This window comes from Myxocyprinus asiaticus, chromosome 33, assembly GCF_019703515.2.
Source record: "Myxocyprinus asiaticus isolate MX2 ecotype Aquarium Trade chromosome 33, UBuf_Myxa_2, whole genome shotgun sequence".
Lineage (NCBI taxonomy): Eukaryota > Metazoa > Chordata > Actinopteri > Cypriniformes > Catostomidae > Myxocyprinus > Myxocyprinus asiaticus.
In genome coordinates, this window is record NC_059376.1 from 9757158 (window position 1) to 9771502 (window position 14345).

The window sequence follows — 14345 nt, forward strand, 5'->3', positions numbered from 1 at the left end:
GCAAATTAGCAATGCTAACATTAGCAGCCGTGGCAATGAACGAGCAATTGTTATTATAGTTCAAAAGGGCTAACAGTCTAAGTTATCTTAATGCGAGATACAAAAAAAACTGCAAAGCTGATTCTAAACATGGTGCATTTGTCATCAGTCACCATGACAGCAAGTGGACTTTTGAAGCTGAAATAATGAGTGGATTAGCTATACTGTTTCAAACAGCAAGAGAGGAATCACAAAAAACCTGGATGTATTTGACCAACTTTCTTGGCACATAATGTTAAACAGACCCGGGACCCGCAGCAATAGATTGGGACCCGACCCGGACCCGGCTGACCGTATAAAATGTGGATCCGAACCCATACGGGTTGGGTCTCGGGTCTTCGGGTTAGAGTGGACCCGTGAAGACCTCTACTCTGTAGGCCTGGCCTACAGTGCAGTCAGTAACACAGGTGTTTACATAGAATGGTTTGTATATTTTGGGCATTTGAAAATGAAGTTGGGCATTTTTCCATCAGTAATTGCACATATTTAAGATAACATCATTGCTCGTATACTAAAAGCTAATAGTTGAAAATACAAACTCTGCCTGAAGCGGCAGCTCTCTGGTGGTGAGCGGGTCTGAGCGGATTTCTTCCGCGCCAGTGGGCACATACCATTAGATGAAGTGGGCACATACCATTAGATGAAAGCAATGTTCAGGAGTGTTCATGCCATTGGGATGAAGACCACTTATGGATTTACAGTGGATGTGCAAGTTTTAATTACCCACAACCACACATACAAATTCTCCGATGATGATGGCATTAAAATTAAAACCGAATGGTTTACATGACATTCGGTTTCGTTAACGGTTCTTGAACGTGCATTATTCCGGCAATGTGGACAGAAAACCAGACTAAAATACTCAGACAGTGTTTCCTGTATTACTTTTAAGCACCACAGCAACACTGCTACTGAATCTACAGCGCGAGATGAGACAAAGCACTACTAGTAGACCGATTCCCAAAGAAATTAGTCTTTTGAGCCGGTTCTTTTGAATCTACAGCGCAAGACATAAAAAGCGTCAGTGTAATCTGATTCACAAATTACTCTTTTGAACTGGTTCTTTTTATTGAATCAACAACTGTTCTCCGATTCCCAAATGCACGACTTCATGAGCCGGCTATTTTTAGTGAATCAAAAAGACTTATGAATCCGTTGGAGTTTACTGAATTAACTGACTCACTCCAAGTAAACCAAGAATTGCTACAATGTTGTGTACTTCAGGCTCATGAGAGTTGCTTACTGGTCATTCATATGACAAAATGTACTTTAAAATACAAATTTAGTTTTGTTGTAGTAAGTGAATAATCTGAAAAATTATACTAAATGGACTATCTGGCAATTGAATATTTCATAAAAAATAAAACAATATTTATTCATATTTAAACAAGCATACAGTTTGTCTCATTGTTTATTTGTCTCATGTGTCTGAAAAATGTACTTGTAAAATGCAATAAAAAAATTGGCTGGTAAGAAATCTGACTGGCTGGTTTAATTTTTTCATCTACCAGCCATCTTGGCTGGTGAGCTAAAAAGTTCATTTCAGACCCAGAGCGCATGTAAACGTGTTCACTATATAGGAAAAAGCAGCATGGACATTCTTACAAATTTCTCATTTTGAGTTCCACGGAATAAAAAAAATAATAATAATCGCACAGGTTTGGAACAACATGAGGGTAAGTAAATTATAACACAATTTTTACACTGAAAACCTAGACAAAGAGAACCACTGAGAAAAATATAGTTTCAGTACCTGCTGGCTGTTGACAGATGCAGACACTTGGGCAGCATCAGTGAAATCAGGGTGTTTGGTGTTTATATAGGCCAACTCAATTGCAACCAGATTTTGAACCTTAAGCAGAAGTAAAGCAGTAGATTAAGAACCATTATGAAGCAGAAGTAAACGAAGCTCTTCAGCCAACATGATGACACATTTTCAGAATTAACCAAAACTGTGCTCAAACTATATTAGGCTCTCAGTATGGTTTATGATCTATATAGTGTGCATATTTCTCCATGGGCATTGCAATGAAAGACTTCCTCTCGAATGCGCCACACTTCGGCTTAGTTGTTGTTATCAGCTAGACAACAATTCTGGTGATGGCGAACAGTGCAATTTGTGCAGATAGAGGGTGTTATAACAGCTACAAGTCCAATTTGTTTGAAACATTGACGGATGATTCGAAATGTTATCCGTAATTTTGACAGATAATAAAGATGAAAACCATTTAAACCAAATGCATCAGTTTTCATTATAATCATCTTTTCGAGGCTCCTCTCTCATAGCATGCTGTGAATGAGAGGGAGAGAGTCTAACGAGTAACTTTACCATGTAAATGTGTGCGATTGTGAACTTAGCAATTCAGGGATTGCCAGGAAAAGTGTATGTCCATACGCAGCTTTCAGTGAGAAAAGGATTTATGTTCAGTAAACATGGACTGTTCTGCCTGTTTTGACTTGTTTGTGATTTTTCAGTGCTTGGTAATGGGAAAAAGCTGTGAACCGTAAGTCTGTAGCATCTGCATTGGAAGCATGTGCTAAGCACTATGGGTAATTTCACTCTCCAGAAAAATCATGGATAGGCAGCTTAAAAGCTTTTATAAAACAGATGGTTTCGGCTCTAAAATCTGATCACTGGCTGGTTGAGTCATGAACGAAGCCATAGTAAAATAACTTTTATGTGCTTTTTACCACTGTATTTGGATTGACAGGTCCAACTTTGCATCTAAGTTTGATTCTGCCTTACCATTGATGTCTTTCAGAGTACAAAGTAACAAGAAATGTTTAAAAACTGTCAAATTGTATGAAGCGAATGCCTCATAAGGCGCCACAGCTCTTGAACTAATTTAAATTCACCAAGAGTATCCTGAATCAGTAAAATTCAGGATACTGAATTTTTTTTCGTTCAGAAAAAAAAAAAAAAAAAAGAGTTGTTTTTGTGTATCTTATAATTAATAAACATAATTATTTATTGACCATCTATGTCTTTAATCATATTGCTGTTGACAGCATTTTATAACAGGCCCTATGAAATTGTTTTTTTTTTTTTTTATCAATATAATGTCATTATTATTAAGCTTATTATTATTATCATAATCATCATCATTATTATTATTATAACTACATTGAATATCACATTTTACTATAATGTAGTAATATACTTCTGTCGCAATTTCTTCAATTTCACTCATCAAGTTAAATTGAGCTTTTATTTTGGCGGAAAACCAAATGAAGCACTTTTAGTTTGTATATTTTGACAACAGCTTCTCACTTCCAGATGAGCAGTTCGCTATGTGGCCTAATGTGCTTATTAAACTGCAAAAGGCTGCGTTTCAATTCTTTAAATTATATAGTCTGCATACGCTGGGCACTTCACAGTGAATAAGCGCTCTGCTCTCTGTCACTTATTACACACACACGGTTCGCTCAATGCTCATGATGCGTGTCTGTGAATGAGCGACCGGCTTCACACATTCACTTTGAAGCGTGCAGCACATGCAGACTGTATATTTATTTCATTAAACTGTAGCCCTTTGTGGTTTAATCATAACAGTATGACATTCACGATTTTAATTTGATTTCTTGTGCATTCATACATTCACTTTATCCCAAATATTTCAAATTCCGTGACATTCCGCATATTACAGACAATTCTGCTTTTATGAGTGGATTCCTTGATTTTGTCCGTGTTTTCTGCATCGCGCAAATCATAGGGCATGTGTATATGTACATATGCTTGTAGGTACACCCATGTTCTTACCATGTCATTTGTAATTGGCAGGCTTTTTCTGAGTAAACTGGTCACCACCTCCACTATTGAGTCATGCAGTTTGGGAAACCGCAAAAGCTCCTTTGAAAAATAAACACACATTTAGGTTAGTGTCTGCTATTTAGAGCAATATTTATACTGCACAAATATGTGAATGAGTATACAGTGCCATGTCTCAGCATGATATTCAAACAACACTTTTTCAAAGACTTTGAGCATCATATCCACAGTCTTCCCCAGAATCCATTCAATTTACATTTTCACATTTTAACTTTCTGTATTTAATGAAGGAAACAGAAAAAAAGGTATAATGTAAAACTAATGTAGACAGTGTAGGCAGCAGAAAGAAGAGATAAGACCAGAATGAGGTGCAGAATTCTAATGCAGACTGCTCTGAGCCTCTCTGTGTGTGCTGTGCATGTGGGTTTTTAACTGGACCTTTCACATTTTATTGTGTAGAAACTCTGCCGAATATGGCGATGTATTAAACCGAGACATTTTCCCACTCATCAACACCAATTATTATATAATGTCACAAGAACTCTTGAATTTGTTTATCAGTGTGTAGGCACAATCCACAATCCACCAGATTCTGAGTCCTCTATAGCTGATATACACTGCTAATTGACAACCAACGTAACATGGTTTATTTATGTAGCTGCATTTGTAATGGAGATTTAGTCGTGTGAAATATGACTCAAGGGGGTATCCATTATTTTAAAAGTCATTTCGAGGATAAAAACACAACTGAAACACAAGAAGAATTCAGATCCCAGGGAAAGAAATCTAGAGGAATAGTTCAACCAAATAAATAAATAAAAACATTATATACCACCTTCATGTCGTTCCAAAACCATATGAGTTTCTTTTTTCTGAGGAACACAAAAGATGAATTTCTGAATAATATCCTTCTATAGTTGTCTATATGATGAGAGGGAATGAAGACCTGGGCTATCAGCAACTTAAATTTCAGTTCACTGGTTCACATAGTCCTGGAGCGCATTAAGGTAAACCGATCTGGCGTGCTGTCCATAGCGGAGGGGCTCGAGCACAGGACTGGGCTTGAGTTTTGAGATCCACCCACTGGACTATCTGACTAAAGCAAGCAGAAGGACAATTTTGAAATAATTTATATAGGCGTTATGAAATAAGGTAGAGATGGGGAGGTGGAAGGATGCCAGAAGAATAGTCACCAGTGTGAGGGAAGCAGATGCTTGCATATCCTTGAGATATGATTGGCAGGCCATGATGAACAAGCTCCTCCTGAATTTACGTTTGGAACTTCATTCTGTTCCTCACACAAAGCTATCAAGTGGCTTCAGAAGACTTATTATATGGAGCATGAGTCATATGGACCACATTTACAATACCTTAATAGTGTGTTTTTGTCATTTTGGAGCTTGACAGCCCCAGTTCCTCTTTTCTTTTTTTTTTTTTTGGTGGGGGGGGGGGGGATTTTCTCCCCATTTTCTCCCAATTTGGAATGCCCAACTCCCAATGCACTTTTAAGTCCTCGTGGTCGCGTAGTGATTCGCCTCGGTCCGGGTGGCGGAGGATGAATCTCAGTTGCCTCCGCGTCTGAGACCGTCAACATGCACATCTTATGATGTGGCTTGTTGAGCACATTGCCACGGAGACATAGCGCGTGTGGAGGCAACAACGCTCAACTCACCACACGCCCCACTCAGAATGAACCACATTATAGTGACCACAAGGAGGTTACCCCATGTGACTCTACCCTCCCTAGCAACCGGGCCAATTTTGGTTGCTTAGGAGACCTGGCTGGAGTCACTCAGCACACCCTGGGATTCGAACTAGTGAACTCCAGGGGTGGTACCCAGCGTTTTTTACCACTGAGCTGCCCAGGCCCCCACAGCCCCAGTTCTTTTTCTCTTTCATTATATGGAAAACAGTGGCCAGGATATTCTTAAAAAAGAATGTCATATGGGTTTGGAACTACATGAAGGTGAGAAAATGACTACAGAATTTCCATTTTTGTGTGAACTATTCCTTCAAACTGTTCAAACTATACACATGCAAAGTGCACAACAGCCCGATTTTTTTGAGGTGTGTGTTTTACCTGTGTGCTGTAGGCAGAGCAGTGTTGAATGATTCTCTGCAGTTCTTCATGTACGAGCTCCACACAGCGCAGGCTGGGCTCCTCTAGTCTCTTGATCTGTTTCTTCACCAGTAGCTCAAAACTCACTTCAGGAACAAACAGTGCTGGCCGAGGACCCTATATCCACAAAAACAACACAATACAGTCTACTCAAATCTACATTTGCATGAGTGATAAACTAGGGCAGCACTCATTGCAGTTTCCATAGGTCTTCTTGCTAGCGACATGGTATTGTATTGTTGCAACACAACAACTTTCTAGAATATAATTGATGTTTAACCTTGATTTAATCCTAAATTGAACTTGATTTGTCGAGATTAACACCTTTGCTGTTCGTGGTCAGAATTGACCGACCACAGAAAATAAATGGGAAAGACCCTGACACAGAGCATTCTTTTTTCGTTTTTTTTTTTTTTTTTTTTAAATACGAATCAATAAATCAGTCAAAATGCAGATCACAAACACACAGAAATGAAGAGGTGGGACTATAAAACATCCAGAGTGCAAACATACACATACACACACAAACACACCCACAAACTTAAAAAATAAACTGGGGAGACTATAAAGCAGATCAACTTAAAAATGTAAAAACTTATAAATTTGTCAAATAAAAATCAATAAATCTGACACAATGCAGAACACACACACACACACACAACTGCGCACACACACACACACACACACAACTGCACACACACACACACACACACACACACACACACACACACACACACACACAAATGAATGGGTGAGACTAACACAACCAGAAAACAGAGCACAGAAATCACACACACAGATCAAAGAACAAAAAAAAAGTCTGACCCCAACGTATATGCTTAGGTGTGGGAGCTGCAACTTCCAGACAAAACACTGCATCTTTTTGTTATGGCAACAAAGAAACTTAAATAAATTAGTTTATGTTTCTTTGTTGCCATAACAAAAAGATGCAGTGTTTGAGTTATTTAATTTTGATATTTGAAATACATTATTGGTAAAAAATAAAAATAAAAAATTATATCTATGTCTCTTCTTTGTAACACCATGGTCAGGTTTGACTGTAATCATAATGTGACATTATTGCAAAAACTGACACTTCAAGGTGATTACATTTTTTTTTAAACTTTGACAAATAATAGTGAGATAAATGTCTAAAAATAAATCCAAATGCATAACTCGTGATAATATAATCTAAATTATTAGATATTGTGGAGGTGAGGGCACGGTCAAGCGCCCATCTGGGGAGAGAGAAAGCGGTGAGGACATCCACCTGTTCACAGTGAGAGTCAGGAGAGATAAAAAGATGGCCAGTTCACAGAGAGAGGAGAGAGACAGACAGACCAGAGTCTTCGTGTCTGTCCCCTGAGAGAGAGTGAGTCACACGCAGCTGCCGTTTGAGTGTTTATGTTTGTGTCTTTTGTTTAAGTTTACATTAAATATTACTTTGATATCCATGATACTATTTAATGTTAGCAAAAGAGATGTAAATTAAATTGCTTAAACAAAACAAACACTTATTTTATCAAATATTTACAGATTTAATTTGAATACAGGTTTTGCTTGTTATTAAATAATTGTGATTAAAAAGTGATTTTGAAACTGCTTTTTCAATTTACCTCATTAAAATAAACTAAAGCAACACAATTCTAGAACATTTTGTAACAACTTTGATTTCATTGTGTTCTTTCCATTTAATCCATTTGAGTTGGGACAACACAAATATTGTTTGTGGTGTTAATGAGGCACTGATAGGAAGGATAGGAAGAACAAGCATTGAAATTAAGTGTTATTTAATGCATTTTTGAGCAAGATGAGAATATGCGGAGACTTGTTAATGTTTATTATTCTGTTATGTTGGTATTTAAAAAGAGTGTCTGTTATGCTGGAGTTTTCAAGTAGGTATAGTTGCAGGCCGGAGATATCCAAATGGGGGCGGAATCTCCAAAAGATGGCAGTGTTACTCCAGAAGGGGGCAGGGTTACTCCAAAAGGGGGTTGGGCCAACTCCAAAAGGGGCGACATCTCCACACATGGTTAGGTTTAGGGAACGGGTTAGGTTAGGGGCTCTCTATACTTTTGCTGGCAGTTTGGAGCTCCCACCCCTTTTTGGAGTTTTGGGGGTTCCCAATGTAGTGAAGAATGGCACTTGTGCTTACTATAGTAAATTAATTTGACCTAATCCAACTAAATTATGTTGGCTCAACAAAATTGACTTTATCTGAATGAAAGCCAATAAATTACTTGTAAAAACTGTTTACAATTTAAGTAAGGGTAATGACTTCATTTTTTGAGTGTCTGCCACTGTAAATTCTATTAGTCAAAATTAATCATTACAATATTAAGGAAACATGCATGTTTTATTAAGCTATAGGATTCTGCAGATTTTATTAAGCTATATTTAAGACTTTAAGACCTTTTTAAGACCGACTAAAGAAAATTTAAGGAATAAATTGAAGGGAACACGATACGTCCATATGTTCACTACATGAAAATGCATAATAAAAAAGGGATCATAAAAACTGCATTTTGTATTTATTTAGTACTGCTCTGAAGAAGCTATTTGACATAACAGGTACGCACATACTGTATATTCCACAAGACAAAATAGTAACTGAATTTGCACAAATGATCCTGTTCAAAAGTTTACATTCCATTGTTTCTTAATATGGTGTGTTGCTTTCTCAATGATCAAAAACTGTTCGACTAATAATTGTTCATGAGTCCTTGCTTTGTCCTTTTTCAACCCTGAAGAAAAATCCTCCAACTACTGAACATGATTTGGTTTCCCAGCATTTTCTGCACATCTGAGTTCTTCCCAACCGTGGCTATATGATACAGACATCAAGCTTTTGACAATTAATGGGCTCATACACAATTATTACAAAAGGTACAAACATTCATTGATGCTCAAGAAGGCAACACAAGAAGACCCAAGTGGATGCAACCTTTTGAACAGGATGATTTGTGTATATTAGAGTAAATTTTGTGTTATGCAGCTTTTGAAGGGCAGTACTACATAAAAAACCTTGTATCTCTTATATTTGTATAAATTCTGAAAGAGGTGTGAAAACAAAAGGGGTATGCAGTTTGTGAAAACTGATATTTTATTAGGGGTTCAAGCGCTTAGCGCTGAAACCCTACTGTAATTGTTAAAATGTTTATTATCATTATCATTATTATTATTATTATTCCGCCATAAAACTGATTGGGCAGAGCAAACCGTAAGTCCTAGAGACTTTAAACTTGGTCAGATGGTAGTAGTATTGCTCGCTACTCAGAAACACAGACTCGGTGAAATCGGTCAACAGGGGGCGCTACAGCGATCAAAAACGCGAAACTGCTCATAACTTCTAGACCTTTTGTCGTATATACCATTGGAGTCCTTGGCTCAAACCAAACAAAACGTATATCTCCGATTTCATTTCCGCCTATAAAAATTTTCCGCCATCTTGGATTTTTCATAAAACCTACTTTTGCGAACTAGTCCTAGGTTTTTCGTCTGATCGGGACCAAACCAGTGCCAAACTATTCTATGGAGTCTCAATATCAAAAGTTATCAAAAAAAGTTTGAAATTTCGACTTGAGCTAGCTACGGTATGCGAAAACATTGGAAGTATGAGTGGCCAATTTTACGTAAATGGCTATAACTCTTGAAGGAAATTAGATATCTTCACCAAACTTGGCATGCTTATGTAAGAGGTCAATCTTTGGACGCCCAGAAAAGTTGGCGCGGTTTTGCCACATGGTGAAGCTATAATACCAAAAAAAACATAAAATTGGCTATAACTATGAAACCGTTAATCCTATTGACTTCAAAATTTGCATACTTTGTCTTTGTCTCAGCTGCCATCATTGTCTATATTGACATTCACATATGTTGAAAAACATAGCCACCATCGGCCAATCAAATTTCAGCAGCTATTACACAAGGTTAACAATGACCGATCGGAACGAAACTTGGTGGACCTATTTGACTCTTGGTCTGAAAGGGTTGTGTAAAGTTTTTAAAAAAATCGGCCACTAGGTGATACTATCACGATTTTTGTTGGTGTTAATGGTTGTATATAATGCAGTGTTGTGAAAAAACACAAGCAATATATATCAACTGATAGCTCTTCTCATTCTAAACAACTGTGCCTCAAGAAGCATTGGTGTCTGTCAAACCGTTCGGTAAATATTTCAGATAATGTTAATAACCTACTTTTGCGAACTAGTCCTAGGTTTTTCGCCCGATCGGAAGCAAACCAGGAATATACTCTGGAGTCTGATTATCAATAATTATCAAAAAAAAGTTGACATTTCAACTCACGGTCGCTAAGGGGTGCCAAAACGTTCGAAAAGGGTGGGCCATTTTTACTAAAATGGCTACAACGCCCGAACAAAATGAGATATTTTCACCAAACTAGGTACACGTGTATGAGCTCAATCTGAGGTCACAGTAAAAAAAAGAGTTTGGCCACTTGGTGGCGTTATAACAGGAAAAAAACATGAAAACAGCTCTAACTACACAACAGTTGGTCTGATTGAGTTGAAAATCGGCATGCGGTGTCTTTGTCCAAGGTGCCATGACTGTCTATGGGGACAATGGCATATCTCAAAAAACATTGCCGCCATCGGCCAATGAAGTTTGAGCACCTATTAGACTTAACGGAGGCCGATCGGCACAAAACTTGGTGGGCCTGTTCGACTCCTGGCCGTAGAGGTCTGTGAGAAATTTGAAAGAAGACACTCTTTACCTTTTGGTAGCTATAACAGTGTCATTTATAAAATGGGCATGGTCAAGTGCACAAATAATCCCATAATTCCTAAACAAAAACTCAGAACTTCACGAAATTAGCTGAGAACATGCGACATATGATTCTAAACAAGCATGCAGACTTTTATGATGATCGGACCATAGGTGGCGCTATGAGCTTTAAAGTTTTAAAAAGCTTTAAAAACCATTTAAAAACCATTTCCTTAGTAAATTGCCTGTATTTGCTGTAAACGGTCTATTCCATCTATGATCTAGGTGGTTACATGCTTGCTAAATAAAACATAATACCTTTTTACGCATGTGCTTAAAGGCCTTAAACCGCTTGAACCCCGATAATTGCTGCTCGCAGCTATATTTTTATATTTTGTTTTTCACAATTTTACCACAATTTAAGCTTTTTTAAAGTATACAAATTCCATGTAGCCTATTCTATCCATATGTCATATTGTATGTGCAATTATGAAATGACTTGTCGTGTCAGGTACACATTTTAAAAAAAAAATTCAACACTGGACCTAAAATTCAAAATAGAATCCCCACATCTATATAAAAAAATGCACCTTGCTTACATTTTCACGTATTGCACGAAGAACTGAATCGGCTTTTTTCTGCTCGTTGTTGAAAAGGCATTTTTATTTGGGCATTTGCACTGATTGCAGGATGACAAAGAGCGCGAACTCCAAGCGCATGACATCATAGCCATGGTAACCAGATACAGTTCAGCTGATTTGCTGAAAACTAGAATGAAAGTCTTGTCAAAACAACGTGCAACGTAACGAAATTGCTTCACTTCGCTGCAAACAATACCGAGACAATATTCGTATTAGATTAGGAAAATTAGGATATTTAATTTAAGAAACAAAAAATCAGTGACCCAACCAGCTGAAACCGGGACATTTAAAAAAAAATTAGAGAAATGTCGGTAGACCTGGACACACCTCTTAAAAACACATCTGGTCACCCTAACGCAACGAGAAAACAATCCCTCATGCAACATTGAATGCCATGACCTTATGAATTTAAGACTTGTTGCTCTGATTTCAGACCTTTTTAAGGCCTTAATCTGCAGAAGTGCGAATTAAGACCTTTTTAAGACCCGCGGAAACCCTGGGGAAATAATCAACAATTATACATTTTGGCATAATCATGCAGCCCTACTATATACTGTACCGTGGCATTTCTGATAGCTGTGAGGATATCTAGTTCAGTGAGTCCTCCCAGAGGATCAATGGACTGCAGGGTTCTTCCAAATGTCTCATGGAAAATGTAACAGATACGAGCTCCACCACACCTACAACACACCAGTGCAAACATAATCAGTGAAAAGTTAAAAATCATGCAGCATTTTTGGCCATCATAGGCTCGTTCAAAGTTTCACAGTGCCCTCGAGTAATTTCCGAAAGTCCAGCTAGACAACGTCAATACACAGCACTTAATTAATCGATAGCGGCCAGGGACTTTGCCAGATATGTGAGATTAACAGGATTTCAGCCAACAGCGCACGGTGTAAATAAGGAGCTGGATGGGCTTGCTGATTATCATCATGTCATATTCAGTGAACCAGACAAAGTAAACATGGTGCACTTGATAGCTGTTATTAGCTTTAGTGTGAAAATAACAGACAAAGGAGCTTTTGAAGTCACAGGAAAAAAGTTTTAGCAGGAATGTAGCCTTGGAAAAAAAGAATATGTAACTTAATAGCAAGCTGTAAGATGCTAACTTTACTAGGGGACTCCAGAAATCACATTTATGGACTGTTCATGGAACATTTGATGCATTTTGCTCTCAAAATGGCAAGCTCCTATAAATATAGGGTTGTCAATTGATTTTTTTTTTCATAAAATTAAATACATGACATTGCTGAGTAATTAATTAATAAAATTAAATGTAATGTCATAAATATTTGCTGAGAAAGTCCCCCAAATAATACATAATTCAAATAATTATGAATAGAATATGCAGGGCTTATAATAAATATGATCATTCAGATTGAAATATATTGCTTTATTGGGCAGATGTAAAGCGTTAGTAAAGCATTAATTAGACAATACAAAAAGTGGCTTTAAAGGTCAATATATTGTTGTTTTATTCTTATATCATCAGCCAAGCCTACTTGAAGCTTGAATTGCTCCTATGGTAGGAAAATACGTACTTTTATTAGCCTACTGTATTTACCTACGGGTCAGGAGGCATGATTAACTGTTAATTTTTTAACATGGTATGTTTTATATAATTAATCACATTAAATTAATATGTTAAATCGACAGGCCTAATATATAATTTTTTTGCAAGCAACTATTAAATCACAAAAATGTCAATACATATTTTAATTCAGAAAAAAATAATTATCTGAATACTTTTTTCCCAAACCTTATATTTTAAACGGATAGTTCATCCAAAAATGAAAATTCTCTCATCATTTACTCACACTCATACCATCCCAGAGGTGGATGACTTTCTTTCTTCTGCTGAACACAAACTACGATTTTTAGAAGAATATTTCAGCTGTGCAGGTCCATTCAATGCAAATGAATGGTGGTCAGAACTTTGAAGCTCCAAAAATCACATAAAGGCAGCATAGAATTAATCCATACGACTCCAGTGGTTAAATTCATGTCTTCAGAATGATAGGTGTGGATGAGAAACACTTAAATATTTTAATATAAATATAAATTCTCCTCTCTGCCCAGTAGGTGGCGATATGCATGAAGAATGCGAATCGACAAAAACAAAAGTAGAAACATGTGAAAGTGAAAGTGGAGATCGAAATATTGATCTGTTTCTCACCCACATCTATCATATAGTTTCTGGAGACATGGATTAAACCACTGGAGTTGTATACATTAATGATGCCTTTATGTGCTTTTTGGAGCTGCAAAGTTCTAGTCACCATTCACTTGCATTGTGAAGACCTACAGTGCTGAGATATTCTTCTTAACATCTTGATGAGCGAATTTCCATTTTTGGGTGAACTATTCCTTTAAGGCTTTGGTCAGGGAGAATTTTATAAAATGACTTGCACTTCAAAAATCTAATTTCATTAGCATACATTCGTTTATGGTGTAAAAAGGCAAAATATATAAATAAATAAACAAATAGTTAAGAACATCATTCTACACGAAAATAAACCAAAAGTTTTGCATTTCGTTAACTCACAGTTCAGTTGTCTGTATGTGTCTGGCAGTGCCTTCAATGGTGTTACAGTAGTCGGTGGCAAACTTGGTGACAATCTGCAGCAAGGTGGCACTGTGGTCTTCCACAGGCTGCCCGTAGCTGTTGAGTCGGGTCTGGTACTGTGCAGTCAACACCGTGACTCGAGTCTTGAGCTCCGGAAGACAGTCTCTGATGTGATGCATGAGCAGTCGACTCAGGATACGAGCCAGGTATCGCGAGCCGCAGCGGGAGGCTAATGATGGGTAATGCCGCTGCAGAAATGCCTGCTCGTCTTTGCAGGAGTCGACGAGACTCTTTTGGGTGTTCAAGTCATGTTGACTCCTGGCAAGGTACAAAAAAAAGTGGATGAGCCTGGCAGATGGCATTCGCAACCCAATTTACTTTTAAAATGTTTCTAAGTGAAACAATATTGATACATGGGGGAAAAATGTAAAACGGGACTTATTATATCCATCAGGAATTGACTGGATTGTGAAAAGTGGTCTCTAT

At 37.4% G+C, this 14345-nt stretch overlaps 1 protein-coding gene across 3 annotated transcripts in view; it reads right to left on the reverse strand.

Moving 5' to 3' along the window:
• Positions 1-14345, reverse strand: part of LOC127423960 (dynamin-1-like protein) — a 42703-nt gene that overhangs the window by 14117 nt on the left and 14241 nt on the right. For all 3 annotated transcript variants that reach the window (XM_051668684.1, XM_051668683.1, XM_051668682.1), the window contains 5 exons: positions 13839-14177; positions 11853-11973; positions 5889-6044; positions 3800-3889; positions 1793-1891 (listed from right to left, as the gene is read on the reverse strand). In XM_051668684.1, coding sequence (XP_051524644.1) covers positions 1793-1891; positions 3800-3889; positions 5889-6044; positions 11853-11973; positions 13839-14177 — 805 coding nt within the window. The remainder of the gene's footprint in view (positions 1-1792; positions 1892-3799; positions 3890-5888; positions 6045-11852; positions 11974-13838; positions 14178-14345) is intronic.